The sequence below is a fragment of the Melospiza melodia genome, chromosome 18 (assembly GCF_035770615.1).
Source record: "Melospiza melodia melodia isolate bMelMel2 chromosome 18, bMelMel2.pri, whole genome shotgun sequence".
Lineage (NCBI taxonomy): Eukaryota > Metazoa > Chordata > Aves > Passeriformes > Passerellidae > Melospiza > Melospiza melodia.
The window spans coordinates 11077610-11100193 of record NC_086211.1 but is presented as its reverse complement, the minus strand read 5'-3'; the positions used below and the strand labels follow the sequence as shown (position 1 = coordinate 11100193).

Sequence of the window (22584 nt, the reverse complement as noted above, 5' to 3'; positions counted from 1 at the left end):
ACTCTTCTCTGTAAAATATTTGAACAAGCAGTTGTAACTGCTCCATAAAAATGCAGCCTTGTAACACAGGTCAACCCTAAAATAGAAGTTTCTTTAAAAATAACAACATTCCTTTCCTGTCAGTAAGCCTATTTTTTCTTAGGGACTATAATGGATTAAAGGATGAATTTTATTAGAAAAAGAAGTTTACATAGCAAACGTGAAAATTAGATAGATAAAGCCTTTTTGCCATCATGAACATGTCCTCCAGATGCCAGTTAAAGACTGCAACTGGCAGCAGGATAATTTAGTACTGACTGGCAAGTGAGACTTTTATAAATCCCAGAACTACAAACTGAACACAAAGTCAAAAGGATTGATCCAGCTGACAATACTTGGACAAATTACATGCAATGGACTGTCTTTGCTACATGGGAAACATTTTTTCATTGATGTGATGAATGTCACATTCAGCATCTTCACAGAAGAAAGATCCTTCAAATCAGAGATCCAAATACTGAACAGGATCCATTTTAAGGCTGAAACACATATTTAAATGTTGATACTTTGGGGAAAAGCAGATTTCTTTATTCTCTTAGTAAATGTTGCTACCTTGAAAGTGCACTGGAGTTATTAAAATATTCTGAACCTGAATTATTAATGGAGAAACTGGCTGAATATTCTATGAATATTTTAATAATGATCCAAATACAGCATGCAATACCAGCATATGGCTAAGACTGATGCTTCTGAAAGCCTTCTTGCCTCTGCAATTCTTCACAGAAATGAGACTTCAGGAGGTAATGGCAAAGCTGTGAGTTTATGTTCAGCTAGGGACCTTCTGTTTGAACTTTAACTTCTAAGAGAATTTACTCTATGTGTTGCTTTGAATACTCATGCACTTGCAAACAAGTTTTGATCAGAGCCTTGTTTTTAATATTTTTTACTTTATTTGCAGAGGCTGCTAGTCCAGCTTTTAAAGTCTGGTTCATTTAAGTCCTTCTCCTTACAAAGCACAGCACAGTCCTTCAGTTGTTTTTTTTTTTAATTGCTAAGACTTCCCACAGAGCAGCAACAGGTACTGGTCACAGCCTTGAGAGAACACAGCCTTATCTGAAAGTCCTGCTGCAGGTGCACTGCTGCTCCCAATCCCTGTGCCTCACAATGCCTGCAGCCTGTTGCCTAGCAAAGGGGATGAGAGCTGCACTTTTTTTTCCCCCAATCTTATCAGTCATTTCTTTATGTGCTAAGCTGGAAGAACAAAACCAGCTCAAAAGTTTCTTGAACTCAGAAAATCACCCGAAAGCCGATTTTTATGATCCAGCTGGAAGCATCAACCTTTCATCTTACTGTTCACCTCTCTCACAGGAACCATTAAACTCATTAATTTCACTGAAGAGGTATCTAAATTCTCCTCATCCATTCTGTATCAGCTCAGATTGATGCCCCTTGAAAGGAAAACTGCATATTTATCAGAGAAGCCCATATCTCCCATTTTCCCTGTCTTTGTAATCTCTGAGCTGTCCATTACCCATGCACATCATACTGCAAACCAGGTTAGCAAGAGCACAAACAGCAAGAGAACAATTGCACTGATGTGTAAATAATGCAACAGCAAGCAATTAATCTGATTTACAAGACTTGGAAAAGAGGCACCATCCACTTACATGATGTAAGCCTTCAGGAATGTTTTTGCAACTCTAACATTTTGCAATAACACTTTTCTCTATCTGTGTCAATGCACAGCTGTAGCAGCACCAACATGTAGCCAGACACTCCTTATTCAAATATAATGAGGAACTATTAAGAGTATTGCTTAATAATCACACTTGAAGCCTGAAGGGTGTCCCACTGCAGAGTGGGCCCAAGCTCCTGACCATGCTGGAAGTCCATAAAGGCATGAGAAGCTCCCACAAACGTTCTGTCAAACGCCTTCAGATACTTTTTCTCCCTAGTGCAGCACCTTTAATACCCAGTTCTGAGAGTCAAAGAGTTGGGAATTGATACAAACAGGTTCACAGCAGTTATTTGGCTAATGGGTCAATGCTATTCTGAATGAAGAGGTGAATATCTGATTGCTCGCCCTCAGCTATTTCTGCAGTTTAAGTCCCTATTTTGGCTAATTTGTGCATATACAGACCAACTAGTGGATTTTTCTAATTCACCAATGTGTTATGCACTGGTTGTATCAACAGCAAACATTACCAGGCTTTCCACATATAAACATCCCTACCAAGAACAGAGCTCAAACAGATCTGTTCTAGCCAGTTGGTGTCAACCCATGTAGCCTTCCCTTGTCACCCTCTAAATACCAGGGCCTGACAGACATTTAACATCTTTTATAACAGCTTTTGATAAGAACAGACTCTGAGCAATAAATCAAAACCCTCTGAATGAGATTAGGTAACCCCACAAATAAAATTCACAGGCTAAGCAGATTACATTTTTCTTTAATTGCAAGACTCTGGTCATAGAAAACTTTATCTCTGCCAATGATACAGAGGTGATTCAAGCATGAGATGCTTTTGTTCTGAATTTAAATCCTATTCTCTTCATGGAACATTACTATTTTCTATAGTATTCTATATTCTTGAACACATTAAAATAAGCACTTTTTTGACTTTTAACCTCAAAGTCTGATTTTTCTGAAAAAAAATCACTCAATATTTTTGCACAAATTGAACTAAATGTTTTAGCCTAGTCCTAAATGTACTCTCACAAGACAGCACAAAATATTGAACAAACCCCACTCATATGATGTTTCCCTTCTCCCAACTCAATTTTATTTCATTCTTCAAAATGAGCAGTCCCTGCCCATATCCCTTCCTCAGAAAAGAAATATCACTGCACATTTTCCTTACTAAACATAACAGATTTAGAAACTTGTTACCTTTCTTTGAATATACCCAGTTATAATTATTTGATCCTCTGCAACAAACTGTACATCCTTATTTTCATTTAATGGACCAAGAAAAATACTTCAAAAACACATGTCCCTTTTATTAACAGGACATTAATCTATAATTTTTCTTTTGCTTTTGCAAGTAAAATTAGGTGTCAGAACTGAAAACAAAAGATGTTCATCAACAGAATAGTTACCACTGACTTACCACACAAAGACAAAACCAGATCACAGCTGCCACCTGACAAGAGAGCAGGACAGATAAGGATTCTAAACACCCTGAAGGAATTGGATAACTGATAAAATTACTATTCAGCAAAGCCCAGCTGCAGCACCTTTAAAAGGCTGCATCACAAAACATAACAATGGACAGTAGCACTTTCAGCAATTTTTAAGTGAGTACCTAGAAAGGGTACAAGAAAAAAATCCCAATCCTTCAGAAGTCTAATCTTATTGTACAGCTATGTCAAAAGGATACCTAGACAGAAAACCAGCAGCCATGACTACAGAGGGATTCATTTTTTTAATGAGCTGCAGATCACAGGACACAGGTAAGAGATGAACTACTTTCTCTCAAAATCACAAAACTAAAGAAGCCAAACAAACCATGTGTTCATCAAATATTTACTTACCATCTTCCATGTCTTCCTCAGTGTTGTTATGTCCGTCAGCCATTGCTACATTCCCATTAATGACAGGATTTTGAGTAATTCTTGGAGGATCATCTGTATCTCCAGCTAAGACAGAAAAAAAGTATGTAAAAATTAAACACATAATTAATAATTAGAAGTTAACTTTTTTGTCTCAGGTAGTGTTTATGAGACAGATGAATAGCATACACTTGCACAGAACAGTATTTATTTAAGTTATTGCTCAAAAGTTGTACTGGTATGTGTCTTTAAAAAATCCCCATATAGGTGAATATTTATGGATGAAGAAAAAAGTCCACATTAATGTGGAATACAGACACAAAGAACATAAGCCAACTTTTAAGTTTCCAGATTGCCTTGCAATCAGTGTCTCATAATCAAGTCTCATTAAATAAGAACTTTTTATTTACTTTCTCTTGCATTCTTAGAATGCAAAAAATTTTTACATGAGTTCAAGTTTCTAATAGCAGACTTTCTAAACTAACAAGTTACTTTAAGACTTCTTCATTGTTACTGTTCTTGTAAGAAAAAAACTGAACCTCTAATCAGATACATAACATTTTCCAGTTTCTAGCCGTCACTGCCTTCAAGTTTTGCTCCAGTGACCATTATATATGTAAATGCCACTAAACCAAGAGATGTGAGACAACTTGATGAACTGGAACCCCACTATTTCCAAGTTGCATTGTCTTGATTGAACAAGCACCTTCCTGATTCCTCCAACAACTGAACAACATCTCCCTCCACTGCTTCCACACCAAAAGCCAGTGGACAGTTTCAGCATGACTCCAGAAAAGCGGGTATGTTCTTGGATAAACTAAACTGGCTTGTATCATCAAACTGTAAAACCTATAAGCCCTTGCAACCATCTCAAGGACAAGCACTACTTAAAAGACACTCTAATTTAAAAGCTCTGATGAGTTTCTCATAGCTGTACAAGTCATGCTATTAACTTATATATTCCACTACCCCTCAAAAACCTCAAGGTCACTGATTTGTGTAACCAGGAGCAGTTTTATACCCAAAAGCTCCACACGATATCAGTCAGCAACACGAATTACTGAGCGTGTGCACTGCTGGGGATGCAGGGAACCAGTGCCAGAGGATGGAAACCATTCCCAAGGGACACGGCACGATCCCAGCCCCAGCACTGCAGCCCGGCCGTGCCCTTGCCTGTCAGCACCCTGGACAGAGCCGGCCCCGCCACCGGCCCTGCCGAGCTCCGGGCGGCTCCGGCTGCTCACGGGCACGCAGGGATGGGATGGGAAGGGATGGGATGGATGCCCACGGGCTGGGGTGCCCGGCTGTTTGCAAGAACTGCCAGCTAGCCCGGACACTGCCTCTACCAGACAGCGGCTGAGAGTCTCCTGGGCAAAAGAGACAAACAAGTGTTGTACACAAGCACACCAGGAATCGCTGTGTGATCGTCTCCAAGTCTTTGAAAAGCCAGCGAGCTCCCAGCAAAGGCAGGATAAGGCACGGGAGAAGTGCAGCAGGAGCTGCGGAGCGCTCCCTCTCCTCAGAGCACACCCCGCTTCTGCAGCCTCATTCCAATTCACAGCACACACGGAGATACTTTCACACCCAGCACTTCTATAGTGATTGTTTACTCTCGCAGTAAATCCGCACAAGTAGTAACCTCTGCCCTCAGCACGACAGAAACAGCTCAGGTTAGAGACTTACTCCTGGATTAGGGCTACACTGGATCACAACTTAATGCTCACCCACGGCTTCGGGACACTATTAGGGTGCAGCAGATCTCACTGAGGTACCAGCAAAAGGTGTGCTGTGAAACACACACTGCAGCACTAACACATGCACTTTTCCTAAATTCTCAGCTTTAGAACAAAAGCAAAATCAAGCATGATTTGAAGTTTTGACTGTAAGAAAAAGGTGTGCAGAAGATTGGCTCAGGTGTGGCAGAGCCTCAGGGGCCCCCTCAGCAGCAATCGGCACTGGCAACGCTGCAGAACAACAAGGTAAAGATTTACTACAACAAAATTATGGGGGGACACGTTTGAACTCCTGCAACTTAAGAGCAGGAAAAATGACAAAAATCAAGAGTGAGAAGGAAAGATCTCCAATTTCATTTCAACATCCTGCCTTCCCCCCTGCTTTTTGAACCTTTTAACAGCACATGCTAGTCTAAACAGAAAGCCATCCTCTGGGTCACTGCATTCTAGAAGCATACAGCATGTTCTCAAAATGCAACAATTGTTTACACTAAATTAATACTAACTTTTTAAAAAATTATTTTTCTTCCTACTAAAGTTATCATCAGTGCAACTTAGTATCTGGAAACAAACTGAAGCAAACACCTTAGGAATAGTTCTGTTCTTCACTAAAAGCATATCCAATATTATCTTTAAACAGGGAATTTAAATATTGACATCATGTTTCACGGGGAAGAACTGATCTTAATTAAGAAAATAAAAAGCTTTATATGACATACTGCTCTACATTCTCTGAAAGTATGAGGAGTTAGAGATCACAGCAACAGCAATCAACTTAAACAGAGACAGCTTCTGAGATACTGTTTAGTGATAAGACAAATGAGCCATGATGAATGCCCCTGCTGCTTCTTCTGACATAGATGGACACAAAGTTTGTGATACAGCTTTCAGACATGGAAACCAGATAACACCAATCAATGTTTCTGGCTACTGTGAACAAAGGAAATGTTTAACTGTTAATAAAAGTCAACTAATCCTTTACACAAACAAAACACAGCCCCTCTTTAACAGATGTACTAGCAAGCAGTATAACAAAATACATTTTCTAGTAGAGCATTGAAAACCTGTAATTTGTGTTTTTCTCTCGTCTTTAAGAGCTCATAGGAAAGAACTGTAAAATCATACCAAGGTTTAATTAAGAAACATGTTTTCCTTTGCCTCAAGCAGAGGCAATGCCAAAGACTTATTCAAATTATACATTACAGGATTAAGAAAAAGAAAAAATACCTGTCCACACTGGCCAGGAAAACCTTCCTACCAAACATACTACTTAATACACTGCTGTCTTTAATGCAGCTTAAACCAGTGTGTCAACATCACTCCACTCATGTCATCTGTCCATTCCCACACCAGAATACCCAGTTTTAATGATAGCCCTGAATAAATTTGAGATGCAGTCTACAAATCAACCAGAAGTTAACATAAACCACATCAATTAAGGAAGTATCACAACAAAGTGACTTTAGGAATAGGAAATGTTTTTAACTCTTTAAATATATTACTGCAGTATTCAATGAATACAGCTTCAATAGCAAAATTGTAGACACTAAAAACTGGTTTGTAAGCATTTATTTTTCACCTCCTGAAAATGCAACACATAAACCTCTGTAGATATACTTTTGTTACAAAAAGGAATGCACGGCAACATGATAAATAGTGTTGACAATTTCTTCTGAAACATTTACCATCACATATCTTTTTCTCTCTGCCCATGGCACTGTGTTACAAATGAAAAATACACCTTGAAGAGTTTACAGGGGTCTCTATGTTTGGAGGCTAAGACAACTTCCAAGAAGAGACATTTCATATATTGATGAGTTTGTACACAAAAAAGAGCTTTCACTTAGTTACTGAAATACCATGAATACTGAAATAAGTCTAAATACTGAGATGTTTAATAAGTCTAAACACTGGAACAAAACTGGAGCGTGACACCACAGTCTGGGAAGCTGATAAGAAATGTCAGTCATCTTACACAAACAAATTACTGGATTATATATAAGTGACTCTGCAGGTGCACACTTCTCATCCCCCATTGACTAAGTCTGTCACTGAAGTGCTGAGATGAAAGCCTGAAAGCAAAATGGTTGTGGCAATTGCTGCAGGGGAAAGAGGGAGAGAGAAGGAAAAAACTGAACTATAAACTTGCACTATAATGACAGACCCTACATAAAGTATATGTATGGAAAAAAAAATTGCTTGCTATGGACTATGAGATCAGTATTATCATATTCAAGTACTCACAGTATTAAGCAATCAGAATTAAAAGAGCATTACTGATTTTTAAAAAAACTCTTGTATTCAAAAGAAAAGCTTTTCTGGCGGATTCAGCTTAATAATATGGACTCAAGTGTCACAGCAAGACACATTGCTCTGTTGTTGTACTGTTCACAACAATTCAAATCTACAAGGAAGGAATCTCAGTTTGCCATGCTTTTTTCCTACTGATGAGAAAGGGGAAAAAAATTTTGTCGAGTACATGTGGCTTCTGGCATAACTTAAATGCAGCTCTAGGAGAGGAGCAGAGCAGAGTGCTCTGTCCCCAAGCTGCAGGACACATTGCTCAGCACAAACACGTGTTTGCAGTCACATGTGGCCAAAAGCTACAGAATGACTGCACAAGCACAGCGATTCCACTACAGCAGGAACTGCCTCTGTTGAACCACGATCACAGCGAGCTGTAACTTCACTAAGCTCTCAGTCATGACTCACAGCACTGCCATAGTCAAAGTCTGAAAGCTTATCCATAATGTTTGTCATTAGCTTTGGGAGCTGGCAGCCACAGAGGAGAAACTGAAGCAGTCTCGGCAGCAGGTTATGAAACATTTGTTTCCTTTTGAGGTTAAGGAGACCACAGCGGAGGAGTAATGGTGATACTAAACCCTTGGTTACAGTTATCACACGCATCCGCCTCACGCTGGAAATCGCCGGGACCCGGGGCTTTTACAGCCCCTGCACAGCTCTCCAGGCAGCAGCGCCACTGCAACCCCAAAACGAGCAGGGAGCTGCACCAAGGGCAGCATCAGCAGCCTGAAGGGAGTCAGTCATTCACTGCTGCCAGCAGCTTGGAGAATACCATGAACTTTCACATCCAGGGTCTTGCTTTTAGTGGGGGAAAGCAGAAAACAACACAACTTTCTCCTCTTCTGCTGGACTAAATGGACATTCCAGAAACAAAGCCTTCATTAAAGTTTTAAAAGGGCATTTTTCTTTTTAAATACAACACTATATGCAGATATGATAAGGGGGGGTGCATGAATTCCAGTGGATGAATGAACCTGCAGTAAACACCGGGAAAAGAACTTACTGAGCAAAAATATCAGGTGGCAGGAGATAAGAATAAAGTCAAAGAATGCAAATGAGCAAAACCCATGCTGTAGCTGTCAACCTACATCAAGATCAAGGACATCCACTGCATGCTCAACACACAGCCCAGGTCTAGCTTTGCATCTCAGTGTCAGGACCCAAAGCTGTCACACCCCCTCAGGGCAGCCCAGCAGAGCCATGGCCCTCTGCACTCACTAGAGAACATCTATTGAGGAACAAACCATAATATCGTAAAAAATTTTAACAATTATTATTTTAAAATGTAGCAGTATTTTAAATAAATCAATATCTAAAAGTTTATTTCAGTTCTTAGTTTAAAATATCAGCCTGACATGGATAATAGCACACAAATAAAAAAAAATTTAGAAATCATAATGAATAAACATTCTGTGATTTCAAGTGCTATAATAAATATCACCTCTTCAATCACCAAATTGATCCTTGCTATTGTAGCTATTGGGCAGCATATCAAAATGCATCATTGAGAAATTTCTAAAGCAAGCAGTAAGTGCCACACTTTCCAAAGCAGTTACCAAACTGTAGTGGTACAAAAAGGACACTCAAGAGACTCAAACAGAAAGCAAGAAAATTGCTTCTTCAAAGCAAACAAGAAAGTTTTAAAAATATGAAAAAGATGATGAACAAATACCTGCCTTGAGTACCTCACTACCTTCTCCTGGCTGCCTTGAGCTGGCAGTAACAATGCCAACAGGTGACTTCAGCACTCTGGACACAGCCTGCCCAGGCCATGCTGTAAGGGGCTGCAGGCACTCCTGTGGAATTGGTTTCCATGTGGCTGGAACAGCTCACAGGAAAACTTCTGGGCTCCAGCAGCTTGCTTCTCCCAGAGTCTGGAAACCACTGCTCTGAAAGCCAGATGAATAGAGTGGCTCCCAGAAGGGCAGGGTTTAAAAAGAACAATCAAAAACCAAACAAACAAAAAACCAAATAGCCAAGCCAAAAAATAAAACCAAAACAACCACACATACCAAAATAAGCCAAACAAGCTCCTAACTCCATGATCTGAATGGAATTCATTTACAGCAGTCAATCTTTGAACTACTAGAAATGTTCTGTGCAAAAATTTCCCCTCACTTGCTCTGAAAGAACTCAGCTTTTCCAAAGTAAGAGAAACTATTTGGCCTCTAATCCCTACCTGCAGTTAGAATACAAACACCACTTATTGCACAAAGGGACTCAAGAGAAAAGGAATTAAATGAAAAGCATTCCACAGTTTCATCTTTATAAGACAGTCCTAGGTGGCTATAATGAAAAATCTGAAGAGGAATCGAGCAATTTCTGTACTGTGGCTGCCTTTCAAAAGGCATCCAAAAATAAAGCAATTTACCTGAAACATTTCAAATGTATCAAACAGTAACAGAGACTGAGATTAGTCTGGCCAGAAGAATGGGAGGAGGGAAAAGGAAAGTACAGAAACCCCCATGATCCTATGGATCAAGATGTAGATAACTGCTGTCATGGGTGTTTCCATTACTTGTAAATATTATTTATCATTTGTCTTAGTTAAAAGTTAATTCTCCCATTAGCAAACCTGGGGAAAATTTGCTTTGGTTTCATTTATTATTTTTCTTTTTTAATGGCTCTTTACTTGATCCAGTCAAAAGGTGTAGCTAGGAATGTATGTACCTTAACAAGAAAGTTATGAAGGACAATGACCAAGTCTTAAGGGGAAAAAGCTTCTAGAGAAGTATCAGGAGGCAGAGCCAAGCTTACAGACTATGGGAAAGAGGTATTAGGGGCATAGGAAGCAAGAGGACTTCCAGGTAGAGAAATAAGGTTTAAAGATCTTCAATCCTTTCAAAATTTGCTCTATTACATTTAGAAAGAAAGGAGAAAAGACATTTATTTACTAAAGAGCAAGTAGTCAACATTACACCTTAAAAAAAAACAAACCAAAACAAAAATGAAGCAGTATTATACGGAAGTCTCTTGCTCTCTAATTGTCATCTGAAACAAGTAATTATTGCATTATTGACTGGGAATTGCAAGTCTCCCACAGAAGATGTTACACAAGACAGCAAATGAAGAACTGGGATGGGACAGCTTCCTGGAAGCAGACTCATCTCTGCCATGCCCACAGAATATGTAGCAATGACTAGACAGACAGTAACAACACTGCAGCCACCATTCATTATTACACTGATCAATCATTGTGCTGCTGCTGCCTTGCATTCCCAGCACTGGGTCTGCCTGGCCAAAGAGGACATTCTGACAAAGCACAGGATGGCCAGACTGGTTTCTAACTGTCCCAATGTATCTAATGGATGGGAACAAAACTGTATTAATAGAGTACATGATTATTCTATTCTTAGATAAAACAAAGCAGTTACATTCTAAGAAGCCCCTGAACACCATGCATGAACAATACCAGTCTGTAAGGTAAATAGTATCAGAAGCTTCATCCCACTGATACAGTTATCTTCATGGGAAAATAAATGGGAGGTACAATGTAACTTTGTGGACAGAAAAATAGCTGAGAACAAATAGCCTATGAGAATGTGCTCTATAACTAAGCAGTTTGCTGCAGCAACCTATTTATCTGCTGATCTTCAAAGACAGGAGCAGTCTGATGGCACTTTACAAAACAAAACTCTTAAAATCCTTAAAATTGTGATTAACTTCCTCCTGACACATTAAAAGCATTTAAGGTATTATCAATACAAGTCCTCAGTGGACTTTAGGCTGCCATTGAAGAAGTCACCCCAAAAATTTACTGATACCAAGAGTGACTAAATTACCTGCTTTCAGCAGTTTAACCCTTTGCTTTATGAATAATTCAGTGTCAGATGAAAGACTGCATGAACTAGAGTTCAGTTTGGACACTAACAACACACCCATAATTATCCAACAAAATTACAACTTGATGCTCTTGGTGAAGAGTGTGCATAGGCACCCTTCACATTTCAAGGGATCTTTTAAAAGCTTTTTAAGCTCCAGGTGCTTAATAACTGGGGTAGACAGCAGCACTGGCACGAGCTTTTCTTCAGTACAGTGAAATTATTTAACAGAAGATACCAACCTGCCTGTCTCATTATCCCGGCTTTATGCACTGTACAGTGTCACAACCTCTTGGCAATCATCAGGGCAAGAGAAGGCCTGCTGAAAAATCTTTCACAGTTCCTTTTCTTAGTCTGAAGAGCTTTTTTAGCTTAGGCTATGCTTCTAGAAAACTATCAGATCAGGAAGAAAGGCAGGAAGACTGCTTCTGGTTACCCTGTAATACTCAAAACCCAGTAACTAGAACAGTTGACAAGATACATTATTTTCCCCCATGATCAGGAAAGGCCGAAACATCAGAAGTGTCATGAGCTATTATGGCAGCAGCTCCTGGACTTGCACTACCTTCTCCTGGCTGTATCTAGAGCAGCAAGGCTACAGCAGCAGCTTCCCAACTCGTCAGGTCTTGTCTCTGCACATTCCAGAGATGGCAGTGTGATTACATCTCTGCTGCGGCTCGGGCACTCGGTCCCAACCTACGGAACACACCCTGAACAATGTGTTTTTCCAGGATCACACCCCTGCTCGTGTTTTACTGCTCTGCTAAGTTATAGCCTTCACTGCAACAACAGAGGCTGCCAGCTGTGGCATCACTAGAGAGGCTGCAAATCCACTCACAGAAAAAATGAAGTTCTGAAAGAGGGAAGAAAAGGATGCAGTCCAAGGGCCACAGAGTATTTACATTTGTGTGGCACTATACCCAGCATGCTACAGTGCTGTGGACATGTTCTTGGTGTGGTAAAGACAGATAATTAAAATGCAATTAAAATGGGTATATTTGAATAATAATATAAGCATGTTATGTAATTAGTGATTGTGCTCCCATTAGCACCTCCCTTGTGAAGTCCAGAAAAGCACACATCACCACCTGGACCAGCACAATTTTTATTACTCAGATATATAAACTTCTGTATCATTTTGGATGAGTGCAACCCACAGTCTCAGAGAGTCTTGGGGTACATCTATTTAATTAAATACAATAACTGAACACTCACCATATGCTTAAGCAGCAAAAAGGCTTTGCACATTTACCAGTAGCACAAAACATTGCCTTACATGGGTATGATCACACACACCACTTGCCCAAACCAGCTCTGAAGGTACACTGCTTCTGCGCAGTAACTTTGCTACAGACTCAAAATATTATTCATCACAATTCAGATTCTGTAACTCTGTTGTGAGACCAGATTCATCCTTACAGCAAATGCTAACTGCACTGCTCACTCCTGAACTCAGCCTCAGAGCATGCTGAGTTTTGCTCACACTAGCAGTAGCACAGGAAGGCAGCTTGACTGTATTTTCCTAATAGTGATGTGATTTTTAAACTGTTGAAACACTGTTGATCTGTCCATGTTGGAGTTTAAAAGCAAAACTTCAACTAATTTCCTAGTACAGAACAACACTGGATAACAATATGGATTTGCACTGGAATTAATTTTATAGGCACTAGGAGCAAAAAATATAAATCACCTACTTTAGCTCCATCTTTTAATTTCTCTTTTAACAGAAAAGATCACTCCAAGCCACAGGAACTGTGCAATGTGCCCAAACCCCTCACATTTAGGGATCTAATACCTCCAGCACTTCTTCCCTGTTATTTTCAGTAATGCTTTTAAAGGTCTTCCTTTATTACTGGAGATTTGCTAACACTGATCTTGTTTTCCCTCTTCTTCCTTATTCTCCCAGCTGTGCAGAGAAATGGATAGATACATAAGGTATTCCAGGCTCAAGGAATCTGACTCAGTGGTTGCAGGTGGCTGGTAGTTCTAGACTAGGCTTTGCTGAGAAGAGGGAAAGAAAAAAATCAGATTCAGGAAAATAACATTAAAAACTAAGTAAAACTGTGAAGAAACAGGCAAGCACAGGTAATCATATTTCCTTCTCACCTGACAACACAAACAAGCTTAAATCCAGGCTTCTTTGCTGCATAGTAAAGGAGTCAGCATCAAATACACTCACAAGAAAGTATTCCTTTGAGGGTAACTATGGAACGTGTTTCAGAGGTGGCTGTTACAGCAAAGCAGCCTGAAATCCCAGGCCAAAGCATCTCCAAAGTTCATCAGTTAGTCCCATGGCTAATCCAGAAAAATGCAAGCACTGTGTGTCCCTGAGGAGACAAAGACTGGTATCTCTGCCATGCCATGGATGTGCACACTGCCCAGTTGGGATGCACAAATGGAAGATCTCAGTAGCACAGCACCTTTTATGTTTTCCTTGAGGTGGTGGCCTCTGCAACCAAGAGCCACTACAGGCTGTCTTTAGCACAGTGCACTGAGTACTAGAGCAATCTGGAATGCAATATGGAAGCAGAAAGGGATTGTTTATACAAAAGAACTGCAAATCAAGATGGTCATGTGTGCTGGTTTGGCTTCTTCATGAGCAGAGGGGGATATGGGATTTTCTACTACTTATAATACACAAGGGAATTCATATTAAATTACCAGAATGCAAGTTTAAAGAGACAAAATCTGCTCTCCAGACTTTTAGCACATTTTTCCTCAGTTATCCAGGACCCTTCCTAGTCTACTCAGATAATAGCTCTAAACAGCCACTTGATACCTTGTACCATCTTTATTTTCCTTGCTGTAACTTCCTTACTTGCCCTACATCTTTTCAAGATGGAGGAGGGAAGCAAGCTGTTAACCAGGCTGCACTCTGTGCTCAAAATGCAGCAGCACAGTGAACTTACACAAAGCTTTTATTATTCCCAGTTCACTTCCAAAGGCAATGCAGTGAATGGAAGAAGATTCTATGAGGAGCAGTGAAAAGGTACAGAGGCAGGGTGGCCAGGCTCAGACACCCTCGGGGTGTGCACAGTAGAGAAGGAACTCCCCATCCCTCCCCTGCACTCACGGTTAACATCAGCCTCTGCCACTCACACACCTCTACACACCAGCTTAAACCATTTTTGCTCAATCCAGGCTGGCAAATATTCAGGGTTTCCATAAGGAACTTTAGAACATTCATACAAAAAAACTATTACTGGCCTGAAGTATTAAAAACCCCAAAATTCTTGATTGAGAACAGTTTTGCAGAATCTATAAAACTTTACTGTAGAAAAGCAATGCCTATTGCCAAAGTGTTTGGCACTTTTCATTCAGAACAAAGAGCAGGCCCAGAGAGAAGTCAGGCTTCTCCTCCACTTCAGGAAAAGCATTCCCAGCTGAGGAGGAGCCTGCAGGCAGCGTGGGGCTGGGAGCAGGATCAGCCCCACACCCAGGAGTGTTTCCCCCTGCTCTGAGCAGGGAACTGCTCCCAGCAGCTGAGCTCTGAAGAAGCACCTCGGCAGTGAAGTGCAGAGCTGAACCAATTAGTGTGGGGTGCCCGGTGCTGATAAATCCTAACCTCACATCAGGGTCGCTTTTACAAGTGTAGATTAACCGTGGGGAAAACGCCAACAACAATTAAACCATTCAAGGCTGAGGTTTGAGGTGGCTTTGTTAAGTCCTTTATGTGAGCTGATACACAAGCACACGTGCACAGCCTGGTAACACAGGAGCATTTACTGCTTCCTGCCAGCCTTACAGCGAGCACTGCTGACAAAATCATTCTTTTCCACTGAAATTCTGATTTCACTGTTTAGTAACAGATACATTTCAAGTATAATAGTAAAGCATGACTTTAGGAGATTCCTACTACAAAAAAATCTACACTTTAGGTTAATTTTAACGTTTGTTTTCGATGTAATTAACAAGAAGTAATTATGCTGTCATCTAAAATTAACAACTGCAAAATAAGCAAAACAAAAAATGTTCCTTTTTTCAAATGAGATGATCTAGAAAAGAAGTTGTTTCCTTGTTCTCTAAAACACAGATTTCAGAGCTCTATTCTCCACTAGTTTCCCAAATTGCTAAAAGCCATGTTTCCCAGGAGCTTTTGAGGTTGATCCTTAACAAGCTCAATTTTCCAGCCTCGCCTGTTAGTGCTGTGCCACATCCTACAAAAGCTCCCTGACCAAAGAGGACAAACACAGAATGACTGTGCATGCAAGGGGTGCCCAGCTGGGATGGGAGATTTGTGGTGTCCCTGCCTTGAGCACAAAAAGGGCTCAGGGCTGGTGCCCCAGGGAGCAGAGACTGTGGGGTGGTTTACCCCATCCTGCTCCCATCTGGAAATCCCCTTCCCTCCATCTGTGTCCCCGTTTTGACTGGAGTCTCCATGAAGATTTTTGGGGTCTAGACACTCCCAAGAAACCTCAACTATTAAACTTCTGGCCAGCCGTAATCTACTGAATTATCTGCCAGGTGGCTGCTTTCTTCTACTTTGTAGCATGAACACTAGCAATCATTAAAACAATTTTAGAAGCCTTAACAGAGCACTGATTCAAGAGTTTTCCTCAGTCTCTAACACAGAGCCATTAAATCCCAAAGCAGTTTACACTTTCTACAGCATTCGTTTTAACTAAGATTTAACCTTTATTTTCCCTTTCCATTCTGACAGAAACCTTTCTACCCCCAAGTGTTAATGGAAGAAAATTATTACTTAGGCTCTAAGAAAGAGCTGATTATTGTTGTAAAATGTTCTGAAGATCAGCTTCACTTCACTGCTTTGAAGATGAAAGTTACTGTACTGAAAACATCCAAATGTTAGCAGACACCAAAATTAGCACTAAACAGTGTTAATTATTTAATACTGCCTACATGGAGAACAACTTTCTTCAAACAAATAACACAGCTGAAAAACTGTTTTCTATGGAATCTCGGGTGTCAGTCTCCACTATTTACCATGGAATTCTTAAAAGAATGCAGAACAGGAACTTTATAATCCTCAGTTAAGCACTCCACTGACAATTTTATCACTTTTTCTTTGTCAGCAATTTTAAGTCGCATTCTTTTCTTACTGAAAACAAAAGGAAACTTTTAAGTGACTGAGAAAGCTTTTCCTGTTTAACTATTCAGTGTTAAATAGCCAACCAGCTGTTCTGGTGCCAAACAGGCTGCCATGGGACCTGGAACCAAGTCCCTGCTTCCCCAGGCCTATTAGTTAAGCAATCACAATCAGGAATGAAGTTATACGCTGTATTCTAGAGAAAACAGCACACAGACCCAGCCATACACGGATTTTGAGGCTAACTTGCTTTTCCAAATCCTAACACAAACACACTGAAATCCACGAGGCAAAGAAACTGCTGTGCACTCCACAGGCACATGAGCTGTGAACAGCCAAATTCACATCTCCAAACCTGAGCAACTCATAATACAAACAAGAAAAAAGAAAAACCTACTGATACACACTGGGACACCTCTAAACCAGCAATCTTATAGAACCTCATCACAGACAGAGCTTCTTGAACCCTGTACCTCATACAGTAACATCTGCAGCTGCAAACTTCAAAAAGACATGGTTTATGCAAACAACTATTTCAGAAACCGAAATTTGAGAGGTGCCTTCAAGAAGGAAGGCCTCACACCTATGTAATTTTATTTTAATTTCATTTTAAAGAGCAACTAAATGGCAGGAGTGGAGGGATAATGATGCTTCTGATGGAGTTTATTGTGTATGGTGTGGCTCTTGGATATTTCAGTGCTCACAGTAATGTCCTGATGTGTCATCGTCCCAAATAATCATCCAAATTAGTTTTCCCTTGTAAAGGGAGACAAAACAAGTTGGTCAAAATTCTTCTCCTTTTTCTTTGGAAAACCGAGTTACTTCACATGTGGCAGCAATTATAATTAGCACATTTTTCATCAGAAATATATTCTGAAGAGGAAATTGTATTTCACTGCTCACATGTTTGTTGCATATTTACTTTCTTACTACATATTACATTTCGTTTTTGTTTCCTGAGCCAAATCCTCAGACAGTATTTCAATAGCTTTCTGGTCAACTATTCTTAGAACATAAAGGCAACAAAACAGACTTGAAAACACATTTTAGGACAGTTGGCTACTGCGTGTCACTCAGTGAATTACATCTTTCTTATGCTTTGTTTCCAGAAACACACTCCCAATCTCAATACTCTATTCTTCCTGGCAAATCTTCTCAACTACTTCTATTTTCACTCCACTGCTGGTGTCACTCATCTGAAGCAAACTTTGAGGACTTCCAAAATTAATTGCTGCCTTCCTGCTTTGCCTCTGGCTAGAAGCTGGTATAAACACCATCACTGAACCGAACTGTATCTCAAATTCCTTATTCTACTGATGATGGATGATTCTTCCTGTGTCTCAGGACAACACAAAGTCCCTCAAGTTTACACCACACCCTGTATTTTTCTCCCTTAATAATGCAGTGTTTTGTGGTCTGTGTCATCATCAGCCACTACAACCTCACACACAGCTGGGATGGAAACCCTCACTCCTCACACTTCTGCTCCATTCACATTTCCTGCTACGACTGGCCCCACAAATGCTCTCACTATTTGGAGAGAGAGTATCTTTGGAGCATACAAAAACAGATTGTTTTGGTCAGTCCTCCCCAGTACTGGATCCTCACTACCCCTCTTTTTTCTGGACTACTTTTCCATAACTTTAAAACTGAACAGTTTCCCTTGAAGGGGTGTGAGCATGGGATAGTGCATGGCAGTGGATCACAGGGGAGAAGAGAAAAATAAACCCAAACACAGAGGTACACCACAAACTGCCTTGTATGTAATTCCTGGCACTTCCTTAGCTCCAGACCTTTTTCACCAAAAACATTCAATTAAGAAGCCATAAGGATGTTCCTTCTTTCAGAAGCAGAGAGGACTTGATTTAAGAGATCTTGCTGAAGAAATAGAATTACATACCAAAAAAAAAAAAATCTGCAATTAATGTGCATTATTTGCAAGTTTTTCCACTGAAAAGTGACTAATTTTTTTTATTCAATAAACTAACTGAACTGAAGCAGAGAGCCCCAATTTAAATGCCATTAGAGTCAGGTCTGACCCAAACCTCAAATAAGCTCCAGATGTTACTGGTCAAAATCAGAATTAGAGCAGGATTTAAGAATTACTGAGACAGTAATAATTTAACTGCAACTGTTATCCCTTCCGGAGGGGGAAACTTCTTCTCTGAAAGAAAGGTAGAGACACACTGTGCCTTTGCAATAAAGAATAAGAAGAGATATAAAAGACAATTTTAAAATAGGAGAAGATAAAATAGACAGGGACTGAAAAGAGAATGGTTACTTTAGTGGTTATTTTGCTGGAGGTTATCAGGGAGGAGAAGCTGCTCTCTGGGACTCAGCTCTCAGACCAGCAAAAGAACCCAACCAACCTTTTCAAAGAATATTCAGTTATTTTCCCTACAGAAGCCAGGTGGCTACAAGTGGCAGTGCTGTGTTTATCTGGGTGGTAACACAACACTGGCACACTTCAAACAGCTAAGCTACACAACAGGAAATTTATCTGTGCACATGTAACAGGAGAGTCCTTACCTGTTTGAGCTTGTGCACAAACCCCATCAGACACAACACAATTGTCTGGATTTTTACCTAGCAGCGGTACCTTCTCCCCACCATTGCATCCTTTGACCATAAAAATGTTAAAATAAACATACACTGTTCATTCATATGGCCGTGCTCAGGTATTTTAATGTCCCTGTGGATGTTTTATTATTGATGCAATTTCAACAAGCTTTAAGATCAAAGAAACCCCACAAGACCAAAAAGAAACACAGAGAAGGGAACAAGGTGAGTACATCTCTGGCTCACTTTGACAATCTGGGTGATAGATATTTCACTAAACATCTAGATGATCATCTGTGGGATGCTACAGATTTCTGGGATTTTATCAGAAAACTTGTATCAAGCTGTAGGATCTCCCCATCCTGCCCTCCTCAAGGCAGGGCCCTGGGATTTAAGGCACTTGCAGCTGAATTGCAGGAGAGAGGCAATGGACCCCAGCACCAGGCTGCACACACAGGAAAATGCCACATCCACGGCTGCTGGGCTGCACAATGCAAGATAAAAAGGTGCTCCTTCAGTGTTCAAAACACTGCAAATGCCACTCTCTCTTCTTTGAAAATTAAAATATTTACTTCAAAGTGCTGACAGAATAAATGACCCCAGAACAAAGAGAAACACCTTGCAATTAACTTAGAGGCATCTGGTTTCAACTTTTGCTATTGCCATCATACCTAACACATGCAAGTGTTCACAGCCAAAGAGGGGTTTGTAACTGGGGGGGAAAGAGTATCTTCATTATTTTCTGCAAATCCTATTAGCAATCAACTCCATGAATTTCTCAAGCAAACAAAAAGGCTACAAATGTAAGGATTTCAATGCCAATAGTGCTTATTCCCTGCCTTAACACAACCCAGCACCCCTGAAGTCTGAGCACACCCCCAATCCCTGCAAGCTTCCTTCTCTGGCACAGTTCTGAACTCACCCTGCTCAGCTGTACAGGGAACTCCCACTTGAATGCTGAGCTCCAGCTACTGGGGAAGAGGAAAGATTATTCTGTATCTACCAATAAATGCATCATTTGCACACATACAGACAAACTCAGACACTGGTCCCAAGGACCCCACCAAAATCCTGGCATCCCTCTGCAGCTGAGGGTAAGAACCAGCACGGAGTGACAAACTCCTGCTACACAACAGCACTGCATTAACTGCATGTTACAACTGCTCTTCCAGGGACAATTATGATTTGTTTTTGTTTTAGAAAAAAAAAGTTTGCTGGACTTGCAGAGTGTCCATGAGATTTTTGTTATCATTTTTAACAACTATGCAATCAGATTGGCTCAACAAGATACAGCTTTCACACTTTCTGTTCTGTAAGTGAGGACTAAATCAGAAACAGCAGTATTGGTATTATTTATAGAATTTAGGATTATTTTAGTATAACTGGCGCTATTATTGTAATACTTGATTTACATAAATACTTTATCTGAGATCAAAGAAATGACCCTACATTTTATTTCATATACTAATGCACTTGATCTGGCCAGAGCTTGAACAGGATCAGCAATCCAAGTGCCAGCAAAAGTTTCTCAATATCCAACAATCAGACTCTGTGCTTACACAGGTCCATAACCCTCATGATGCTTTATCCTCAGGGGGAAACAGAAAGGAAAGCAGGAGTTCTAGGGCATTAAGGGTTTTCAGTTTTTGAGTTTTGTTCAGAAATACAGAGAAGATGAGTGAAAACCTCAGCAGGTACATGATGCACAGGGATGGCAGGTACATGATGTGCACACAGGAGCTGTTCCTGCCACTGCTGGCTCCTGCTATCTCACTGGGGCTCCATCAACTCTTTAAAATGGTAACATGCACTTCAAAATAGCTCCCACAACTTAACTCCAATCCTTGTATTTATCATCATCTCAAAGAGCTGGTAGAAGTCTGTGGAAGGGAGAAGGTATTTCTCACCACTACAAGTGGCATGTCTACAGCAATTCGTATTTTCTCCCAAATCTTACAACACAAAGTGATTAAGCAATCTGGGGAGGCCATAAATCAAATTATTCAGGTATATTCAGGTGCTGGACTCCCATTAAAACAGGATCTTAAAATAGGTTTTGCTACTGCTGAAGATTACAGAGACAGTAGAAATTTCCTGCAGATCAAGGAGGCAGCTGCATACATTTAACCACTACAGGACTTACAGTTACAGATCTTGGTGAGTGAATCAACATGGGAAAGAAAAACACTGTGGTGAGGAAAGCATTCCAGCTCCCAGAAAATTCAAGGCCACTCAACACAGCCAAGAACACAGCTATCTTCAGCTATCTTATGAATATAAGCTGAACTTCTGAAGTGAACATATACCACTGCAAACTCCATGTGAGCTGAGTGCTGGCAGCACTCCCTGCCTGGCAGGCAGCTAACACACACCATCTTCTTTCTCATGGCAGCAGGAAGGAGGAGCAGGAATCCCTGCAGCCTCTCCTCTGCTCTGCCCAAGGAGCAGCCAGCCCAGGCTGCAGCCACGAACAAGGCACCTCTTCCCAGCTGCCCCTTCTCCAGGTGCCCCCCTGAGCTGGAGCAGGAGGTGGGCACAGCTTTTCTTTTGGAAACAGTTACACCTTTCCAAAGCTCCTCCTGCCAAGGCAGCCCTTCCTGTACCTTTGGTGCCCCTCCCCAGGGAAGCACAGGGGCACAGAGCAGTGTCCTGTCACCCCAACACGTCCCCAGCTGGGACATGGCTCCCCGGGAAGGGAGTGCTGTCAGAACAGCACTGCTATGGGCTGCAGTGCGTCCCCACTGCAGCAGTGAGTTACCAAATTAACAACCCCCCCCAAATTTCTGAGCATGATGTAGAAACCAACCCACTACCAGCACTGGGCTTACAACACCAAGGGTTTAACTAGCTTCTCACAGAAGGCAAAAGTCCATATTTAGGGTAGAAATCAATGATAACTGCTCAACAACTCCACTTACTTTAAAATTTCTTACTTCAGAAAACACAAATATCTATTTACAAAAGTGTGTGCTGCCAAAATCTTGAATACTTCTATTGTACACCCATCCTTTGATTTAATAAACTATGCCTCTGAGGTGGTTAATGTGCATTTCAAGGTATATTAAAAATGAGAGATCAAAAATTAGCATTAGCCCAGGTAATCTCTGCCAACATTTTGCTCCAGCCATGCTAACTAGACCCTGTCTAGCATTAAGCTCATCAGTTCTAAGCCACTTTTACCTTCTTAGGTCTAACCTGTGAATGTGATGCTAATAGCAATAGGCACACTTTCAGCTGAATTCAAAACGACAGAAATTTCACGCATCTTCTTCTGCAAACTTTCCAGATCAGGAAGCAGGTTAACTCTGAAACTCTCTGCTTCTAGCACACCTGTAAAAACCTTTATTATCCAACCATCTTCCAGAAATCAGTGTCTCCTGTTTAAATTAGTACCATTACACTGGCCAGAAACCTTGGCTGATCAAACAACTGCAATAAATACCAACTCCAGGTCTGAATGCAAGCTGGAAATTTTCATCCCACACAAAAAGACAACTTGGACAGGAGACTGAAACCCTCACAAATACATTTAGATCATTATTTAATTTAAATTATTATTTAAATTTATAATATTAATTGGGTAACTGTT

General features: G+C 40.6%; 1 protein-coding gene across 2 annotated transcripts in view; it reads right to left on the bottom strand.

The window, feature by feature from the left end:
- Positions 1 to 22584, bottom strand: part of USP7 (ubiquitin specific peptidase 7) — a 68029-nt gene that overhangs the window by 34344 nt on the left and 11101 nt on the right. Inside the window, exons 2-3 of one of the 2 annotated variants that reach the window (XM_063171093.1) lie at positions 3514 to 3618; positions 3090 to 3122 (exon numbers count right to left, since the gene is read on the bottom strand). In XM_063171093.1, the coding sequence (XP_063027163.1) occupies positions 3090 to 3122; positions 3514 to 3618 (138 nt within the window). The remainder of the gene's footprint in view (positions 1 to 3089; positions 3123 to 3513; positions 3619 to 22584) is intronic. The other variant, XM_063171094.1, reaches the window with a different exon arrangement.